The 21,077-nt window shown below is 39.4% G+C and overlaps 1 protein-coding gene across 31 annotated transcripts in view; it reads right to left on the bottom strand.

Moving 5' to 3' along the window:
• Positions 1-21,077, bottom strand: part of TCF4 (transcription factor 4) — a 419,947-nt gene that overhangs the window by 17,958 nt on the left and 380,912 nt on the right. For all 31 annotated transcript variants that reach the window (XM_087927469.1, XM_087927464.1, XM_087927477.1 and 28 more), the window contains one exon: positions 1,845-1,980. In XM_087927469.1, coding sequence (XP_087783595.1) covers positions 1,845-1,980 — 136 coding nt within the window. The remainder of the gene's footprint in view (positions 1-1,844; positions 1,981-21,077) is intronic.

The following is a 21,077-nucleotide window of genomic DNA, read 5'->3' as shown; positions in this document are numbered from 1 at the left end:
GAAAAAGAAGAGAGGCACCATGAAAAGGCTTCCATGAGTATTTCTCACATCTTACTCAGGAAAGTTCCAGAGCTACAGGTAGAGATGAACAGACACTTTCCATTCCATTACTGTTGCCTTCTTTCTTTAACATTGAAAGTGGGTTTCATGAAGTCATATTCAATGCAGATTTTTTTTCTTTTTGCACTTCATCTTCTCATCATCTGATAATCCCCCCCAAAACAAGAAGAACTTGCTGCAAGCGAAAATACTTCCCTCTAACATTTAAAAGTAAGGTAACAATCACCACTACCACTGCTGTCTTCAACTAGCTTGAGAACCATTGTTCTACAGCGCTTTTCTTGAACAAAGTAATTAGATCTCTTTTTGTAAACAAGTCTCTCAAATTCCATCAGGAGTTTCATTTGTGCCTGTTCTGTTGGAACAATCCCAATTTTTTTTAATCTATGGAACAGACTGGCTGGTTGGGAATGCTAAAAGTGTTAGGGGAAACTGGAGATTAGGTAATTCCTATTTGTTTCTTTTAGAGCAAGTATGGGAGACCCATAGGCCCACTGATTTCTCTTCTGTAGCTACCAATTGCCAATATTCAGCAATATTGTTTTTCATCATTTTGTCTCAGGATGTAGAGAGGCAACCCCAACAATGGGAAAATGAACAGTCCCCACCAACACCTCACCACAAATTTCAATCCTGCTGGTCTGCTTCCAACTAGTGAGCCATTGTTCCCTTTGAAAGTCCTACAGGTAGGCCTTGATATATAACCATTCGAACTTACAACAGTGCTGAAACAACGTGACTTGCAACCAGTCCTCACACTTATGATCGTGGCAGAATGCCTGCCGTCATGTGATTGCAATCTGGGTGCTTGGCAACCAATGTGCAACTTATGACAATTGCAATATCCTACAGTCAGGCAATCACCATTTGCAACCTTCCCAGATGTTTTGATGGCAGCATGATGATTGCATTTCATCCAATCAATCATTCAATGAAACAATCAATCAATATTCTGCTTTGCTTTGATCCCAATTTCAATCTTAGGCACTGTTTTTGAAGATTTCATCATGTTTCAGAAAGAATTATTTAAGTGCAGAGCGAAATAAATGTGATTGTGCATGCCGGGATATTAGGTTTAACATGCCACCTTTAATAATTCAAATAATAATTCAAGCCGCATTGATAACTAATCTGGCAAGTTATCATCAATTTACCTCTCCATATAAAAAAAATCAATTTACCTTTCCATAGATAAAAAAAATCAATTTACCTCTCCATCTATACGGGTCTTTCAGGAGGGGTGTGATTTGAATACCGAACAAGTCCACTCCTTCTCCGTGGCTACCCTCTTGACATATGAAGCCCGCTGTCATAGAATTGGTAGTATAGATCAGGGGTCTCCAACCTTAGCAACTTTAAGACATGTGGACTTCAACTCCCAGAATTCCTCAGCCAGCAAAGCTGGCTGAGGAATTCTGGGAGTTGAAGTCCACATGTCTTAAAGTTGCCAAGGTTGGAGACCCCTGGTATAGATTATATCGATCAAAGCACATGACCAAGCAATATTGTTGTCAGTGTTGGTATGCTACCAGTTAGGAGTGGTTCGCCCAAACTGGTAGTAAAAAAGCCTCCAACAGTCAGCTGAGAGGAGAAAGAAGAGAAAAGCGTGGGATCGGCCCTCCTACCCGCCCGGTGCTTTTCTCTTCTTTTTCCTCTTAGCTGACTGGTGCTGCAGGCCTCAGCTCGGAAACCTGCGCACGTGTGTTAGGTGCACACGCATGTGCGCGTGATCACCGAACTGGCAGTGGAAGAGGTAGATTCCCACTGCTGGCTGTTGTAGATACCTCGGTAAGGATCCGGAGGCTGGTTTAAGTCAGGAGATGTTGCAGACTGCACTGGCAGCTGTGGAACAGGAACTTGGTTTGGCACAAGCGAATGGCTGCCACGGAGGCCAACGGCATCTTCACGATGAGCCCCAACCTGCAAGAGAAGAAGGAAGGAAAGGTGTAAAGAGGACCGTTTTAAGCCATTGGGTCTCCTACTCAATAGCTTGGGGAGATGCTGGAAAGAAACACAGGCATTTATACATCATGGCAAAGTTTCCTTGTAGCTTTTCACTAGAGGGCGCCGAGGCACTGTGATAGGTATATATTGTATGTATATACAAAAAAACACTTAACAGTCAGTAAGGCGCTATGAAGCACATTTAGTGACAAACACAGCAAAGGAGCTCAGGCAGGTAAAACATCAAATTGTCTCTCCCAGGGTAGTGCAATAGAGAGGCTGATTCGTACCCATCTGTCTTCTATCATGTCCGCCAACAGATCTGACAATTATCTTAATGCCCATATGCTTAATTGTGGGCTTCTCAATTCCCTCACTGCTATCAGAAATCCTGCAGGAATTTCAATTTGGCATCCAACTTCCCTTTTAAGGGATAGGATTCTTGGGCAAGCCACTTTCTCCCTGTTTTTTCTCTACTTTTATAATGCCAGCTAAGCTTCTGACAAGGCAACTAGTGAAGCATTGCAAAAACTCCCTACTACACGATTTGTAGTAGTAGTGGTAGTAGCAGTACTAATAGTATCATCATTGCCATCCCATCCATCCCCCTGGCTTTTCAGAAACCAGAAGCCCAGATCCAGAGTAAATTAATCTTCTCTATTCTATCATTAGCCATAAATTCCAGCTCCAAGCTGGAGATGCTCTTGCCAATATCATGACTCCAGATAATATATCTATCAAAATTTTATTAACCACACCACTACGGCCATCATTGTAGGCGTGAAGGTGTCGGGGTAATGGCGCTGTTGGCATAATTGATGGAACTAGCTAAATGGAAACATTTTTTTGTTTTCTGTTTTTGTATGGCACAATGTTCAGTGTGTCTGTTAAGTTAAGCTGGTTACAGGATTAAGAAAAGATACTTAAGGGCACTATGTTATTTTTTTACACAATGCAGGCTGTACTCAATACGATAAGACAACTTACTCAAGGTTTAGCCATTCAAAACACTGACTCAATAGAAGCGCTATTTATGTACCACTGCCACTATTATTGCTGTTGCCACTACAGCTATCACCAATGTGTCTACAATGATTAGGTGTTGTACAAACATTAAACAACAAGAAAAAGCTCTGCTTGCAAGCCCTCAGTAAGCAGACGTATACAGGAGGAAGAGGGGAAGGGACAACTAGGAGAACAAAGCCAATCTGATAGGCTGTGATGGTGAGATGCATTATGGTAGGAGCTGCTGTTGAAAAATCAGATGTAATGGTTCAAAGAACTGAAAAGGAAAGAAACTTTGGGTGGAAAGAAACAGGATAATCCTTAATTTAGCCAAAATACTGGGTTCAAGAATAGGAAAGACCCCAAAGGGTCTTGTAAAGTTAGAAGATAAAATAGATGTTTGACCAGCCATCTTGCATGGCAATTAGGTGGGAAGAAAGACTTTGACTAAGCACGTTAATGAAGACCTCAAAAACTTCTTGAAAGGTTGGTCTCATCATCTTCAACTATCAGAAAACTCAAGGAGGTAGCAGTGTGTAGAATTCTGCTATGTTGTACTTAAACAAGGGAATACTCTTAAAATCATTCTATGTTCTTTCAAACCAGTCTTCTCTAATGTCAAATTCTTTTGATGTGTTCTTCCTTCCTTCCTTCCTTCCTTCCTTCCTTCCTTCCTTCCTTTCTTTCTCTCTCTCTTTCTCTTTCTCTTTCCTTCCTTTCTTTTTCTTTCTTTTTGTCTGTCTGTCTTTCTCCCTCTCTCTTTCTTCCTTCCTTTTTTACTCCTCCCTCCCTCCCTTCCCTTCCTTCTTTCTACTGTATGTTGCCCATTTTCATGACTTGTGTTGGGCCACAGTCCCATTATCCCAGCCACTGGTTACACTAATAGGAATTGCAAACATCAGGTTAATTGCAAATATTAGGTTAAGGTCCAAGCATGCATTTCTTTTAAAAATGCAATAATTATTTTTCACACTTTTATTTTGAACATGAAGACCTTGATTTCTTTGCATTCATTTTTTTAGTCAAACACGTCCTCATCTTAATCCTACTTTGGATGGTTTCATTATAGACCAGTAGTAGTTACATAGCACTGTGGGCCCAACTCCAAAGAGCTGTTGTGGAGTGCAAATGTGGCACCAGGTGCATCTTTTCCTGGACAGGAAGCTTCCCTCTGCTCTTGGGAAAAGATGTGGTGGCTTGCTTGCTTGCTTCCATCAAGGCAATTCTAGCAGGACAGGTAGTCCTCGGCTTATGAACACACGTGAGCCCCAAATTTCTGTTGTTAAGTAAGACATTTGTTAAGTGATTTTTGCCCCATTTTACAACCTTTCTTGCCACACTTGTTAAGTGAAACACTGCAGTTAGTAACCTGGTTGTTAAGTGAATTGGGCTTCCCCATTGACTTTGCTTGCCGGAAGGTCGCAAAGGGGGAACATGTGAGTTGGGACACAGCAACTATCATAAATGTGAACCAGTTGCCAAGCATCTGAATTTTGATCATGGGGATGCTACAAAGGTTGTAACTGTGAAAAACAGTCATAAGTCACCTTTTCCAGTGCCGTTGTAACTTTGAATGGTCACTAAATTAAACTGTTGTAAGTCGAGGATTACCTGTATACCAAATCCAATGCAATAAGAACAACACACAATATACAATAAAAGAAACACACACACACACACGCACACGCACACACACGGCATGCGGTGGCTCAGTGGCTAAGATGCTGAGCTTGTTGATCAGGAAGGTCGGCAGTTTGACAGTTCGAATCCCCAGCGCTGTGTAACGGAGTGAGCTCCCGTTACTTGTCCCAGCTTTTGTCAACCTAGCAATTCCAAAGCACGTAAAAAATGCAAGTAGAAAAATCGGGACCACTTTGGTGGGAAGGTAACAGAGTTCCGTGCGCCTCTGGCGTTTAGTCATTCCGGCCACATGACCACAGAGACGTCTTTGGACAGCGCTGGCTCTTCAGCTTTGTAACAGAGATGAGCACCGCCCCCTAGAGCCAAAAATGACTAGCACGTATGTGTGGGGGAACCTTTTCCTTGAACATCACACACACATACATACACTACGGATGCAATAATTAATATCATTTTCTTGACGTTCTAGCCAGTTCCAAAGTATGAGAAACATCATAGAGAACGCCCACTTTTGATCTTCCTCTTACCACATCTGCAACAGACCTTCTTTGTATTCTCAATTGATCCAGATTTTGTAATACTAACAGCCTAAGCCATATAGGGCTTAAACCAGCTCTTGAATTAGCTTTAAAGAATTTTAGAGAGATGCTGCACTTGCTTCCTAAATGCTGAAGGACCTTTGGGGGATCAAGTCCAAAGTACTTCACACTCTTATAACCATTTTTACTAATATTCTGAATTCACCAACTCAGAAACAAGTGTAATTTTACGTGCATACATACAATGAGCAAAATTAAAAACACAGATAGATAATGATAAAGGATGATGAATGGTACTTTATTTCAATGTAATTTCCTGTTAAATCTAGCATTTAACCCATTTATTTCTTACGCTGGATCTTCAAGAAAAAAGAAATGAGGCATAATGACATAAAAGGGCAATCCAATGTGACAATTAGAGAATCTATCTAAGCCTTGTCATTCTGGTTGACAAATAAAACTTAAACCAGAGTTTCTTAATCTTGGCAAGTTTAAGACGTATGGACTTCAACTTCCAGAATTCTGGGAATAGAAGGCTACATGTCTTAAAGTTGCCAAAGTTGAAGGATATTGAGTAAGGCATTTAACATTCCAAACAATTATCTCTTTCAATTCATGGGTGGAGGTAATGTAAGAATTTTATCTGGTTCGGTCTTTCATTGTGACACAAACTGGGAGTGTGGCAGAGAAAGGAACATATTACTCGGGCAAGGATTTTTGAGAGATGTAAAAACTTTCCAGAAGTTTTAAAGGTATAGCACCTCAAATTAAATCTTCTAAAGAAGATTTCAAAATTTCAGGTTTTGAGAGGATGGTTTTCGGTGATGAGAAAGTTATTTAGATTCCAGAATTAAGAATAGGAGGCAAAGGAGATCATACACAGCTATTTTAATCGGATTACCTGCCAGATTTGATCTGGTCTGGGGGAAAAAAATCTGAATGGCCACTTGATAGGAGAGCATGGAGAAACAGAAAATAGCTTTTGTTTCTATCCAGTAGTCATTCAGGTATCTATGGGCCAAATCACCATACAACAGGGACAAAGAACTAATCCAACCATAAGCTGCCATTACTAAATAAGGCAGCCCTCATCCTATACCTGTTCATTTGAAGTTTATTACTGAAGTTTATTACTTACTTAAGGACTGTACACTTTTCTCTGTTTTTCCCCCCATTTCATTTCATCCCACTTTCCAAACTATCAAAATTATTTTGATTATTGTTTCTATTCAGTATACCATTAGCTATCCCAGGTGATTCCATGTCATCTGCAAATTTGATAAGCATTCCTTCCACCTCTTCCTGAAAATTTCAAGAGTAGAAGATACCTCTCTCCAAGGTGATGCACAACCATGAGCATCTGAATATGTTTTTTCAAGCCAGATATGCAGGTACTTAATTGTCATGCTGTTCATACCATGAAATAAGAGACACCTTGGTGGAAATTAGGCTTCCACCTCCCTGAAGATGGAAGGGAAGGTTGGGAGGGGAAGGTTTTAATTTTTCAACAGATTATACTCGTAAGTATTTTGAAAAAAAAATTGAGAGGGAAACAGAGAAGAATTGAAGAATGCAAAGAGTTTCCTTGCATTTTAAGAAGTGATCTGCCAAAGTGATATGGTTTACATCAAGGATCTTCAAACTTGACAGCTTTAAGACTTGTGGACTTCAGCTCCCAGAATTCCTCCTCCAGTCATGTTAGCTCAGGAATTGAGGGAGTTGAAGTCCACAAGTCTTAAACTTGTCAAGTTTGAAGACCCTTGGTTTACATGAAGTGAAAAATTCCACGAGTATGGATGTCAAGTGACCATAGTTGTATCAAATCAAACCAGAATTTTGTCGTGTCCATGCTATGAAAACAAGTGAGCTCCAATCTGTAAAAGTCAACTCCAAGTATTTTTTTTTCTTACTCTACGCAGACATGCCTTTATTTACCGGGCTTATATGCTGCTCCAATCACTGACTAGGTCTCAGATTTTTACAATCTTACTATTATGTAAACAGAATTAAAACAGGTATGTGTATATACCTAGAAATATACACATCAAGCCGGCAAACATTAACAAATAACCTTGTCTTCTGCCAATAAACCTTAACTGTGCTACTGAAATACACAATACTAATGCAGTACAGGCCTGTTTTACTTAACATTTATTACATTTATGAATCCCAACAGTACTGAACAAGTTTGACCCTTCATGGGGATACTATTCCAAGGGTTGGGGGCAGCGATTAAGAAGACCCTATTCCAAGTTCTCTGTAGATAACAATTTTAAGAGAGGGGATCCATAGCAGCTTTTTCTTCCTGGCCTAAATAGTTGGGTAGAATTTTGCGGATAAGAGTCCCCAAATATGTATATGAAGGGATAGAGAATTAGGAATATTCAGGCTGAGAAATCATTTTGCTGTTCTGCATTTATCATAACTGGTGGCTTGTCTACATCTCTGGTTTTATGGCCCAGTCTTAACTCAGATCTTGGATTTGAGCAAAATCTGATTTTTCTGTTCATGGAAGAAAGCCAAAAAGAAAGATACTGGAGGAAAACGTTGAATTTTTTAAAAATGAATATTTTCTACCATTTGGGCTTCATGGCCAACAAGAGGGTTGTGACGGCTATTCTTCTGGATGAGAAATTATTTTTCATTATGTTTTTGGAAGATTTGATTCCTGCTTGCTTTATAATACATGATCTAGGTCTTTGATTATTATGTGTATATTTTTGATTGAAACTAAGGACTTGGGGATTTGTAGGCCATTCAGAGATACTTGATTGGACTGGCCCATAAGACAAGTAAGTAAATAAGTAAGTAAGTAAGTAAGTAAGTAAGTAAGTAAGTAAGTAAGTAAATAATAAATGAGAGGAACAGTGGAAACATATTTACAATAACAGAGGAAGAAGAAACAGAGGAAGAAGACTCTCACTAAGACTGTTTCATATGTCAATTTATTCAACCATGTGATGAGCAAATGTATCCACAAAACGAAGGAAGATCTGAGTTATTCAGCTCCCTTTTCAAATAATAAATATGAATGTTTTGCCAAGTGCTGATTGCTCTACTTCTATGTAGTTTGAGAAGAGTCGAAAGGTCAGCCTGGGCCATGATCAAGCTACTTTTTGCAGGCCTTGAAGACTTCCAGATGTTGAGAGCCTAATTTATTTCTGAAGAAATGGCAAATAATTATGGCAAGGCCGGATGATGTAAAGGAATCCACGCAGTCCTGCTCTGGTACCATTTGTCTATGTAGAAATCAGCTTTGTGCTGAGTCAGTTTGTCAGGCTCAGAATGATTTATTTGGCCTTCTGATGGGTTATCCTTGCACCTGCCGGCTGATATCTTTTCAATGCTAATGTCGGAAATGGTGAGGATGACAAAATGAGAATTAGTTTGGTCTAGTGGTTAAAGTGCTGAAACCAGAGAGCCTGTGAGTTCCCGTCCTGCCTTAGGCATGAAAGCCAGCTGAATGACTTTGGGCCAGATGCTCTCTGTCAACCTAGCCCATCTCACAGGGTTGTTGTTGTGAGGAAAAGAAGAGGAGGAAGGAGTATCCGGTATGTTTGCTGCCATTTGTTACTCATAAAGTAACAGGCGTAAGAAAGAAATCGAACCACAAACAAACGAATAAATAAATGTGATTTGGATCATCTGAGATCAAGGTAGTGGTTCTCGCAGTTTTTCTCTTTGTTTGCGATTCTCTCCTGGAATTACCTGACTTCTTTTCAGAACATTTCATTTCAGAACATTTTCAACTAAATGTTATCTATAGTCTCTCTCTTTTTCTCTCTGTCCCTTGAGTCAATTTTTGACATCTAGTGACTGCGTGGACAAGTCCCTGAAGTTTTTGGATGTGGTTTGCCACTGCCTCCTTCCTAGAACTGAGAGGGACTGGCTCAAAGCCACCCAGCTGGAGTCTCTAGCCTGATGCCTTAACCACAATACCAAACTGGCTCTCCAAATTATACCTCGAGAAGAATAAAAACAAATTATTCCAGAAATATTCGGATTCACTTAATTCAAGTTGCCCAACTAGGTAACGGTGCTTAACAGACTTGGGCCGATCTCAAAAAATGAACCAGAATAAAACCTGGTTTATGCTTGGATGAAAATCAACCAAGAAATAAATCCCAGGGCTACAAGGAAGATTGGAAAATTGTAAACCTTCTCTGAAAAATGGCAAAGACCACTTCATTGTTGCCAATTAAACTACATAGACATATCCACATAGTCTTGTGAGTTGAGCTGAACTTAAGCAAACCTTTATCGTCACCAACATCCTTAAAAAAACAATGAGTATCCAAGAGCCCAGGTGGCACAGTGGTTAGAGTGCAGTACTGCAGGCTACTTCTGCTGCCTGCCGGCTGCCTGCAATTTGGTAGTTCGAAGCTCAAAATAGACTCAGCCTTCCATCCTTTCAAGGTCGGTAAAATGAGGACCCAGATTGTTGAGGGCAATATGCAGACTCTGTAAACCTCTTAGAGAGGGCTGGAAAGCTCTGTGAAGTGGTATATAAGTCTAAGTGGTTTGCATCATTCCCAGATGAAAGTGGGTTGGTGATAAGTTAAACACTGTTCAGAACAAAATTCCCCTCTCCTGGTCTGGGATTTTATTAACACTCCTATTTCTTTTAGTCTTTGCCGGCAGTCCTATCAGCCAAAAGGAATTCTTTCTTCTGATGTACATTAACTCAACTCAATCAGTGGAAGAACTTGCCTCCAGAAATTGTGAATGTTCCAACACTGGAAGTTTTTAAAAAGACTGTTTGGGTGGGGGGGTTGGACCAGATGACCTACAAGGTCCCTTCCAATTCTGATTATCTGTTATCTGTTAATCAGATATTGGATAACCATTTGTCTGAAGTGGTGTAGGGTTTCCTGCCTAGGCAGGGGGTTGGACTAGAAGACCTCCAAGGTCCCTTTCAACTCTGTTATTCTATTCTAACTGCCTGCAAGATCCTTTGATGTTTTGCTGGGGGGACATCTCAAGCCACCTACCTGTTGCAAAGAGGAAAAAGTCAGTGAGATGGACAGGTGAACTTTCGTTTACTTCCTCCTACTCTCCAAACTCTCACTTCTTGATTGATTCTATAACTTCAGCATAGCTGGAGATGAATTAGCAATGCAGTTTTTGCCCGATCTAATGCCCAGCAAAGAACAGTAAAGTTGGCAATTAGGAGTATTCGTATATATAACTAAGGCCAGTAACTGGGATAGCAAGAGGAGGAAGGAACAAAGACAGAAAACCTATTGGGGAGAGAATCTGACAAAAAGTGGCTTGGCAGCGTAGAGGAAACCGAGTGCTCATTCTGGCTCATGGGCCTTGTAGTGAGGAATATTGAGTTACAGCACTTGATTTGGCTCAGGAAGCTTCTGTTTCTTGATCATTAAGATGCCACAAGAGCCCTTTTCTTCTTTGGTTACAAAGGACAACATGAAAACTACTCAGCTGTGAGGATCACTGCAGGTCAAACTAAACCAGGGATGAACTAAATGTTCCTTTAAATAGCTTATAAACAGTTACTTACTTACATTCCCCCTCCTTACTCAAAAATAATTGTCGAATCTGGATGAAGAGGTTTTAAAACTTTTTCCATTCTTTCATTGTGGTACCGAGCTTTGCAAATCACTATTTGCTCCCAATGGCAGGTCCTTTTTATCTGCATATTGCAGGCAGTATAGTGAGCAGATTTTGCTTGGGATTGCCAATAGATTAAAAAAAAACAAATAGCAATCTATGTGAGGTCAATCTGGATTATACCTTGAAATAAGAAAAAAAAAAACTCATACTCCCCCTGTTAAGAGTAATATGCAGTCTGAACTAGAATGGCTTCAGCCAAGTCGCCCCAACTAACTTCCTTAATAATGTGTCTCATCAGATTGTCTATATTATAAAAGCAAGAAGAGATAAGAACTGATATACTGAAACTCATGGAGAGTACTGTCAATAAATAGCAGTCTAAATGGGCCTCCCTGCACTGAAGACAGTACAGTAAGACTGATCTCTAAGTAAATTTAAATAGGATTACAAGGTAAATGTATTTTCCTTTGCCAACTCCTAATGCATGACTTAAAGAAGTTACTACGAAGCCTAAAACTTGTGGTATAATGCGTAGCCTCTCTTTGGCTTTCAAAGTACCAAAAAAAAATAAAAAATAAAAATTCTAATGAAAAAGAAAGCTCAGCTGAAAATAAATAAGATTATGGTCAGAAAAGCTTTCAACAGAGCAAGGGTGTCAAACTCGATTTCATTGAAGGCCGCATCAGGGTTGTGTCTGACCTGGGGGGGGGGGCATGGTCAGCTCGACACCACTCGTGTTGGGGTGCCTGTGGTGGCCCAAGCACTCTGCCCGTGAAAACGGGCTCCCAAGCTCCGTTTTCAGCTGCAACGGCCTCCTGCAACCCTCTACCAGTGAAAACAGAGCTCAGGAAGGCCACCCTTCCAAGCTCCATTTTTGCTGGAAGAGGCACCCTGGGCTGGTCCTTCCCTGTTTCCAGGGCCGCCCTGCAGGCCAGATCTAAGCATCCCCCCCAGGCCGCATCCAGCCCCCGGGCCTTGAGTTTGACACCCCTGCTCCAGAGGCTGTTGTTGTGCGCAAGACGGAATATGAACTGATTAAAAAAGCTGCTGCCCAAGGGCACTGAAATGTTCAGGTGTAGATGAACACAACTAAGAGAAAGGACCACAAACCTTCCCAATTCAGAAAGCTGCACCACGTGCAAACGTGAATGCACAGAGGGATGTGCTATGTAAAGCAAAAATGGTTTGCTGTCGGAAGAATGATTTTTCTCCCTCCCCGGTAATGTCTGGCTAGATAGGAACTAGCCTATATCAACTCCTTAGAACTTGACATACGGACATCCACCATCAGGCGCTTCCATTACCAAAGAAGCCACACCTTTAGAAGAAGCACTTTAGTTATGAATGAAGATGATGGCCACGTTGCCTGTGGACAAAATGGAATGAATGGGATCCTTCATTTGAACTAATCTTGGCTGTCTCTCTCTTCTGTGGTTTATGGAGTCTGAAAATCTGGATGATAGTTTCCCCTGAGTTGAAGTTATTACTACTGAATGTCAAGTAACTGAATGGGAGAAGCAGCAGCCCTACTTCAGCATCTCTCAATGGTTTTTGATATTAGGGCAAAGCATGCTTTGAAAAATGATCAGTAAAAATGATTCAAGGCAGGATTGGCTTGTAATTGCATCTAGGCTCTGGAATTTTATTTGTTGCTTATATGTACACTGAGAGCTTATGTACTGGAGACAAATTCCTTGTGTGTCATCACATTTGGCCAATAAAGAATTCTATTTTATTCTATTTTATCCTATCCTATCTTATCCTATCCTATCCAATCCACTCTATTTCTATTCTATGTCTATGCTATGTCACATAAGTGCATATCTGATTTCTTTACCAGTGGTGGCACAAAAGGTTTAGCAACCAAACTCAATGGTTCAATATGCAAAACAGAATCTTTCAGACAAAGATTTGGGGAAAAAAACCCTTTAATCTGTCATATTCTCCATCTCTCTTTTGTCTCTGTGAACTGGATTCCCAAACTCAAAGCAGAAAGAAGGGCATTGGTAAACTTTCTAAAACTGAAGTTCTGAGCAATCAAGAACCTGCTATGTAGTTTAACTTCAACTGAATCACAAGTATTTAAGCAAACAACTAGATTATTTTATTTGGCTTGGATATCTTTCTTGGCTTGGTTATCTTCTTGAACGTGGATTTTCCTTACACACAGTATTCACATGTCTATGTTTCTGTACTCTGGTGGTAGACTACCTCTGTACAAGCAAGCACAAGAAGCTTATTCACATTAATTCTTAGTATACATATTTGATACATGAGATCATTTGGCCCCAATAAACAGAGAAGGAAAAGTTGATGTATTCTCAGTTTAATTATGCAACCATTGATACAGAAAGATGTTTTTAGGTGTCTTTGAATTGTAATCTCCTCCTGAAATTTCAATTATACCTAACAACCTCAAAGGGCTAAATTTCAGTTTCGAGGACTCTGCCTGCTATCTGTTATATCAAAACAAAGAAACTTATTTGCTCTAAAGTAGAAAAAAATATTTAGTCCTAAAAGTGCATCTTTAAAAGTGGTAGGAAATACTCATCCAAATGTTAACTTTTATTACACCCAGATGGGCACTCTGAAGTTTGTGAATTGTGGGCAGCAGATAAAAGCTGTAAAAAATTAAAACAATGGAAGGTTTCTTATGAAGTTATGAGAAGTGTATTCGGCTGTTGCTTAAAGTTAACTCTTTCTTTCTAAGAGAACTTCAAACTTATGCTCATTTTTGCAATGTGATTTGAGAATTAAAACCAGTTCCCCGAAAAAAGAAAATGGGGAACAAAATGGATGTATCTTTGGAATTTGGCATTCTCAACCAAAGAAAATATGGCAGTATTCACTTACTAAGTGCACAGAACAATTATACAACTCACAGCCTGGGAATCTACATTCAATCCTAATTGTATGTCTAATAAGCTGCATTAAGCCCCAAGGATGCTTTTTCAAAAGGCAACTGGGCTTTGTTTTTCCTTGATGATGTTTCGCTTCTCATCCAAGAAGCTTCTTCAGTTCTGACTGAATGGTGGACCATGGATAACCTTGCAGTCATCTGATCATTTGCACTCTTTCTGAGATTTGTTGAGGCCACTGGAGGTTTATCTCTGCCCTCAAGGTCCCCTCAAGGTCACCTCAAGTGTGCAAATGGGTGTGGAATCTTCTTAGAACTGCTGAAAGGACTGTATAAAGTCCAGTTGCCTTTTGAAAAAGCACCATTGGGACAATCATGACCTAGATGATTGAGAATATCCATAGATATTAAGCTCCATTAAGTTTAATGGGGTTTAATACAAAATATCACCCATAGTTTTGCAGCTCGAGGCTTATACAACCTACCATATGACTTACTTCTGAATGGAACTATAGAAATACAGAATGGATCTCTAGAAGCATTAATACATTGGCTGTCAATGTTTATTTTAAGTTTCAGTCTCTCTGATGTATAATCATGTACAGGGGTGGGATTCAACATTTTTAACAACTGGTTCTGTGGGTGTGGCTTAGGTGGTGGGCGTGGCTTGGTGGTCATGTGACTGGGTGGACATGGCTTGGTGGTCATGTTATTGGCTGGGGGTGGCCAACTCAATATCACTCACATCGAGTCACGCAACTCCTCGCCTGGCCTCTCATAACTGTGGAGATGCTGCAACAGTCATAATTGTGAAAAATGGTCACAAGTCACTTTTTTCAGTGCCATTATAACTTTAAATGGTCACTCCACACAAGCAAAGTACCAGCAAAGGAGGGAAAAAAAAAACTCCAGAGAAGTTCCTGAGACAGGAAGTCTAGTCCTGCCAAGAATGTAATAAGGGTTAACGAAGAAGCAGTTTCTGTAAGCAACTCCAGAATGTTTCCTTCCTGCCTTCCTTACAGGATTAGGCCAGTGATTTCTTCTAACAACCGGTTCTCCAAACTGCTTAGAAAGTTAACAACAAATTCTAGCCAATAGGTGTGAACTGGTAGAATCCCACCCCTGATTGTGTATATATGTATATTCTCTTCTGGTAAGAGAACAGAAATAGATACAAGGAAAGGAAATCAGAGGGAAAAACTAAACTGTACAATATTTTTAAGGAACAGCTAAGTTTAGTTAACCAAGCCACTCTAGCATCTTTCCAAGATTGGCATGTTTGTATTACACAACAATATACAATTAAACATTTTGTATTATATTTGGTTTTTGAAACAGAACTTTGTTCATTACCCTCATGTTCCAACATAATATAGGGAATCTGAGTGATTTTTCAAGGCTTACCAAGACAAAATCACACAGACAAAAGTTGTGTCTTAAAAGATTCTGAATGAAAAATATATGAGCAAACGACAGGAAGTATGTCACCTTGCTGGTTAGGCAGATATAATGTGTGTTTGTGAGCAAACCTTCATGGATTGTTTATTGAGGAACATTTTCCATTTTCCAATCATTTTTTTTTTTAAAAAAAAACAAAGATTCCATGAAGAGAAATGGTTAAATCTTTCTCTAAGGCCATAGCCTCTTTTGCCTGAAATCAACCACTGCTGAAAATCAAAGCAGGTCTTGGGGATGGGTTGGAGGCTGGGGGTGGGGGGGGGGGGGTCAGAGGAGGAGAGAAAAAAATCTCTAGATCCAACAAAAGAAAGTTATTATTAGACTTTCAAGGATAACTAGCAAAATGTGCATTTTCTGCCGAAACTGCTGAAGTCGGCTTTTTTCTTTTGGTTTTCTCCCAGTTTCTACATTCAGAATGCATTGGGAAAAAAATTGCAATTATGCTCCTGTCAATCAAAGACGATGATGTCAACCGGTCTGTAGGTAAGCGGATTTCTGGTGTAAACAGCACTGTAAAACATGCTGCACAAGACGTGTCTAATTTATGTAAGAAGTTTGCTAGTCTCGATCTGGTTTTTCTTCCTTTATTTGCAGTCCCTGACCAATGCAACACTGATTCAAAACCTCAAGTGCAGAAAAACAAAACCTGAAGCAATCAATATTGAAAAGAGAGTGCCAATTGACTTCTGCAAACCGTAGCTGCTGCAAGAAACATAGAGGTTGCCAAAATTAGGTCTGCGGAAGGAAAACCATAATCTCTTGCACAGAAAGGTGATTGCAATTTGTCACAATCAAGTTTACGTGTGCCAGGCAACAGGGAAGTAGAATGGCGGTATAACAATACATGGATTACTGATTCAACCTCTGTATCTGGGCATGCATGTGTATGACCTTGGCATGGGAGATGGATCGGGTTTCTAAGGATCTGGGAGACATAATTAAAGCAATTATTCACATTTTGGAGAATACAGCTAAACAGAAAAAAAGTATGAAAGATTCCTATGCACATGGTAGTCTCTTGACAACAATGTAAAATGAAATTGAAGTGGACATAATAATGAACAAGGAAAAGCTGTGGGAGAAAAAAAAAGAAAAAGGCAAGAGAACATTGAAGTACATTACAAGAATCCAAGATCGTCCAAATATGTAAACTGGGTGGAAAGCCCATTTTGTTTAAAGCCCTTATAAACTTCAAGTTTGTAATAAGAGAATAACGAAGGACACCTCACCAAAGTCAGGTTCTCACACTCTGCGCGCATGTTGTTGGTTCAAATTATTCACTCTTATTTAACCAAACTGAAAGTCTTTCATCTCCATGCTACACAGTAATAGTTTCCATATGAGTGGTGGCTAAGCTATAAATAAGATCAAAAGCAAAAGAAAGGACTTCGTTGTAACAAGGGGGGGGGGCTGAGTGTCTGTGAGTCAGTCTGAGCAGCATTAAATCAAGAAAAAAGAGAAAAGTTTTAACAGGTTTTTTTTAAAAAAAAAACAGAAAAGCACCACAGGGTTATAAACAGCTTTCTAAAAGCTTATGAAAATACATTCTGCGAATAGTGGTCATATGCAAAATCTATTTAGGCCTAACTCAAAACTGGCAGAGCGGAGGGTTTCGTCAGTAAGAGAGAGCGAGGTAGAATGCCACGTTTTAAATCTAGGCAGAGACCAACTATAAATGGGTAGGTGGGGGTGTGTGAGTGGATGGGAAGCAATTCTTGTCAGTCTTATATTTGTGCATGCTGTTAAGAGAACACAGCATGGCACTGCTCCGTATATTTCTCCACGGTCTTTCTGTTTTGTTTTTAAGACAGGGCCGGGTGGGTGGCCTCAGGCAATCTATTGTCATTATTATTATTATTACGATTATTATTATTGCTCAACGCAGGCCCATGAACTCCAAGTAAAAGGATGTTTTATTTGGCACTGCAGATCAACTCAATGGCAAGAGCCAACTTCCCAAACCAATTTTCTTCTGGAAATGTAAAAAAAAAAAAGAATATTAAACTGGAGTCTCTACTGGACAAACAGATGTTAATAATAACCAACGGGCGTGTGTGTGTGTGTGTGTGTGTGTGTGTGTGTGTGTAGATGCATTTCCTCTGCTGTTTATAGACAGCAAATGGATGGTTTTGTAATGTTTTAATACATCAGAGGAGAGCTTTGTCTTTCAGGATGCGATTTTATGGAAGGTGCTTTCTCAGTCTACCATTTCCGTTCATTTCCTGTGTTCCAAGAACACATTAATGGGGCATTCTGACATGCTTTGGATAACCCACAGGTTGCAACAACTGTTGTGTTGGAAAAAAGTGAGGAAAGCTATCAGAAGAAAGCAATTGCTTTTTTGTGCTGTCAGTACAATAAGGGCAGCGACATTCTGCCTACAGGGATAATTATTCATTTTATATACTGGTGGAATCAGGAGAGGTTCAAGATCTGAAAAGCAAGAAGGTTAAGGATATTAGCATTCAGCTTCGAGTAACGATCTATCGATAAAAAAATCACTGAGTAAAAATAAACCATGAAATTATGTAGCTGGTCAGATTACCCTCGCGTCTCAGCTCATTTCTCTTCCTTTATCCCCCTCCCCACTTGTTTTCTGAGCACCTGTTGAATGGTGACTTCACCTCTACACCTTGAGATTCAGACATTTTACAAAAACGGCTTTTTAACCGAAAGCCAGCTGTTTCTTATCTCTTCTACAGGGGGAAACAAGCATCAGGACAGTGCTGGAGAAAAGTTAACTCAGGGGCATCCATTATTCTCCAATAACTTTCACACACACCCAGCTGTACAACAAATCTGTCTGTATATAGAAAAGCATGGATCAAGGGCTAATGTGAAATTAAAACTTGGAAATGGAATACTAGTATTTTAACAATGCATCTAATTAGGTCGTTGGAAATGAATGAAATCATTGTATTAGGATTTTAAGTGTCTTTAAAAATAATGATTGGATTCCGCTTTTCCCCAATCAACAACACAATCCTTAAAAAAAAAAGATCTTAAGTGTATGATATAATTACACAGAATTGGTAATACTAACTAAATTAGTTAATCCTTAAACGTATAAAATGATTTGCTGCGGTTGCTTTTAAAATGCTCATTGTAGTGAGATGCTCATTGCCTTTTGTGAAAGAAGTCTTTTTTTTTTAATAAAAAAGCAGCATGATTACAATAACTATTTGTATTGTTATGATAATATTAAACAGGATATGTGAAGAGATTCTTACATTAATATGGTGAAGATGCAGCTTTTAAAATAATTTTATATTGTTTTCTTCTTTTGATTTGGATACAAGTGCCAACCTGCCTCCCAACTGCTACGATATTTCCTAAGGGTGAATTATAAATTAATCTAATGTTGATGTTTAAATAAAACATGTCTACTACCATGTGGTTTTCCTATATGTTATCATACTGAAGGAATCAGGCACATTAACAGCGGCTTAAATACTAACTTAAAAGCAGGTTAGATTTAAGGATGTTGTTCTACAAACAGAATAAATTCTAATCACAGCATCCTAGAATGGCTCCTAAAATGAAATAAGAAATGACTTTTGCTGATTTTACACTCTCCAGTTTTATGAACCATTTTTCATTGCTCTGGATCCAGTTTTGGGGTGGGGGAGGTTGCAAATGAGGGGACAATTTAGATCTGAGAATTCTACTAAAATGACTCCTCGTGTATTCCACAAATTTCATTTTCTGTCATACTCAAAATTGCAATTTGACACTCTGGAAGGGCTTTGAAGAGAGGCTGTTACAGTCTTCAGTTATCTGAAATGCTATTTGCCCCCTATAAATGTCAAATTATTAGAATCTTCTTCAAAAATTAAACTTGATGCACCCTCAACTTCTGAGTTAGGTAGACAGCAGCCAAAATATTGGCCCTTTTGAGAAGATGCTTCTGTATGTTACTATATAATGTATTGCCATGGTTTTTACAGTAGATACCAGGTAAAAAAAAATATTTTCAGTTATCCAGACTATCTATTCTCAAAATAACTTTCTTTAGGCATACTTTTCAATAGAAGTCATAGTGGTATCATGTACATCATTATGCAGATGACATAAATTATGTAGTTTGTGTCAGTCATATGATCAGGTGAGGGATGTATAATATGCAACTTATAACAGGGCTGTCAAACTTGCGGCTTGCGGGCTGGATGCATCATGCGCTGGCCACGCCTACACCCAGTTCAGTGAAGTGGGAAAAAGTCCCGATACATAACGCGAAGCCACCGTGACGATGCAAGTTTCACATCCCTGACTTATATTCCTGTGTCCGATACAGAGATGGGGCCAGGGCCACCTGGGAGTTGTGTGCTGACTCCGGAGTCTCCAGAATCTGACAGCAGTGAGGCAGAGGAACAAGGGGGAGCCTGTTTCAGTGCACCCGTGTGCGGAGCTGCCAGAAGGCAAGAATAGTTAAGACAAAAGGGGAGACTCCGGAATAGGGCTTGGAGGTGATTAGTCCTCCCATAAGATATAAAGGTACTTAGTCCTCCCATAAGATATAGAGGAGGAGCAAAGGTACAGGAACCTTTGCAGGAAGCAACTTTGTTTGCTCTGTTCGGATTAAACCTTGAAGCTCTGTGTGGACATTGTAATCCGTTTGGTTTTTTACAGTTAATTTGGCACTTTAGTTGTTGGCAGCAATTCAAAGGAGATAAAGGTGGGTGCTTATCTCGGGACACTGTTTGGGATTCATTACAGGCTGGGAATGAACATAATTTCCAGCCATTGAAATAAAAAGAGGGTTGTTTGGACTAAGTGTGTGATTAATTACGGTCTCAGGAAGCCTTGGTCAGAACACCTCTATGGCCAAAAGTATGTACAATGGATTGCATGCATGGCACACATCAGAGTCACTAAGGGACTGGATGGCAATGCAATTAGTGAGTAGAGATTGGACAGCTGGTATACCAATTCAGGTAAAAGGAGAGCTAAGAGATCATTTATAGACCTGGCTACTCAGAGATAGTCTCCAAATAATTAGAGGGGAAGCTATCAGAACTACCCTATTCCATTTTATGTTTGGGGTGGAAAAAAAGATTAAAGGCACAGTCCTGGAAGCTCACCAGCTAGCTATAAACTAAATGTTTCTGGGAACTAGTTAGCTGCTTTCTTTCAGAGAAGCTTGTCATTGGAACAAGGACTGTTACAGGAATGAGCCTGTGGCTAGTAATTAATCCTGCAATCTTTTGAATGGTAGTGAAAGTAAATAGGAGTTAAAGGCTGTGAACAAAAAAATAAGCCATAATTTAATACTCTCACCGAAATCCCAGAAATGATTCTATTACAGAGGTTAAAGAATGCTTGGCTTAGAACTGCAGTATTATCATTTATGCTTACTGTATTAAGATAAAAGGGAAGGAACTCCTCCCATCCGCTTACTCATCTGTCTCCCTGCCCAAAGAAATGGAAAAGAAGAAAGAAGGAAAGATGAGATGAAAATTATCTTTTGGAGAAAAAAAAAAGAGACTTCCTTTCACTTGAATGAAGTATTAGGAAAACGTAACTGTCAATATAGAAAACATATTTTTACCATTTGATTAGCAAATAAATAAATAACCCTGCTTTCCCAAACAGCTTGTATAAAGAATAGATTTAATGCAATTAAACAGAAAAACAGAAGAAGGAGTTTAAAAATGTTATCAACACCCAGAATTGGGTTAAAGTTGGGAATAAAATTATTGAAAATTAAATATGAAACCCAGGATTGCACAAGAAAAAGAGGGAAACATTCCAATGAATTACTTCCTTCCTGAACTTTGTACCCAGAAAAAAAATTCCTCTCCATACGTTTCTTTTGGGGAGCGACCAAATATTGTGAATTATGGGTTATGGTATTGTGGTGAGATAGGGCATTTTGGGGGGAAAAAAAGCTTTTTAAAAAATAAATAAAAATCATCTTCATTGTTCTGAAAAGGTTTATGAGGACTGATCAATCAGGAAGAGAGAAGATCCTGAATCCTAGGAGAAACACCTGAAGGAGC

This window comes from Pseudonaja textilis, chromosome 2, assembly GCF_049901715.1.
Source record: "Pseudonaja textilis isolate UNSWEBS1 chromosome 2, rPseTex1.2, whole genome shotgun sequence".
In the NCBI taxonomy this organism is placed as follows: Eukaryota; Metazoa; Chordata; class Lepidosauria; order Squamata; family Elapidae; genus Pseudonaja; species Pseudonaja textilis.
Note: the sequence above shows the minus strand (reverse complement) of the source record. Positions and strands in the feature narration are given on the sequence as shown.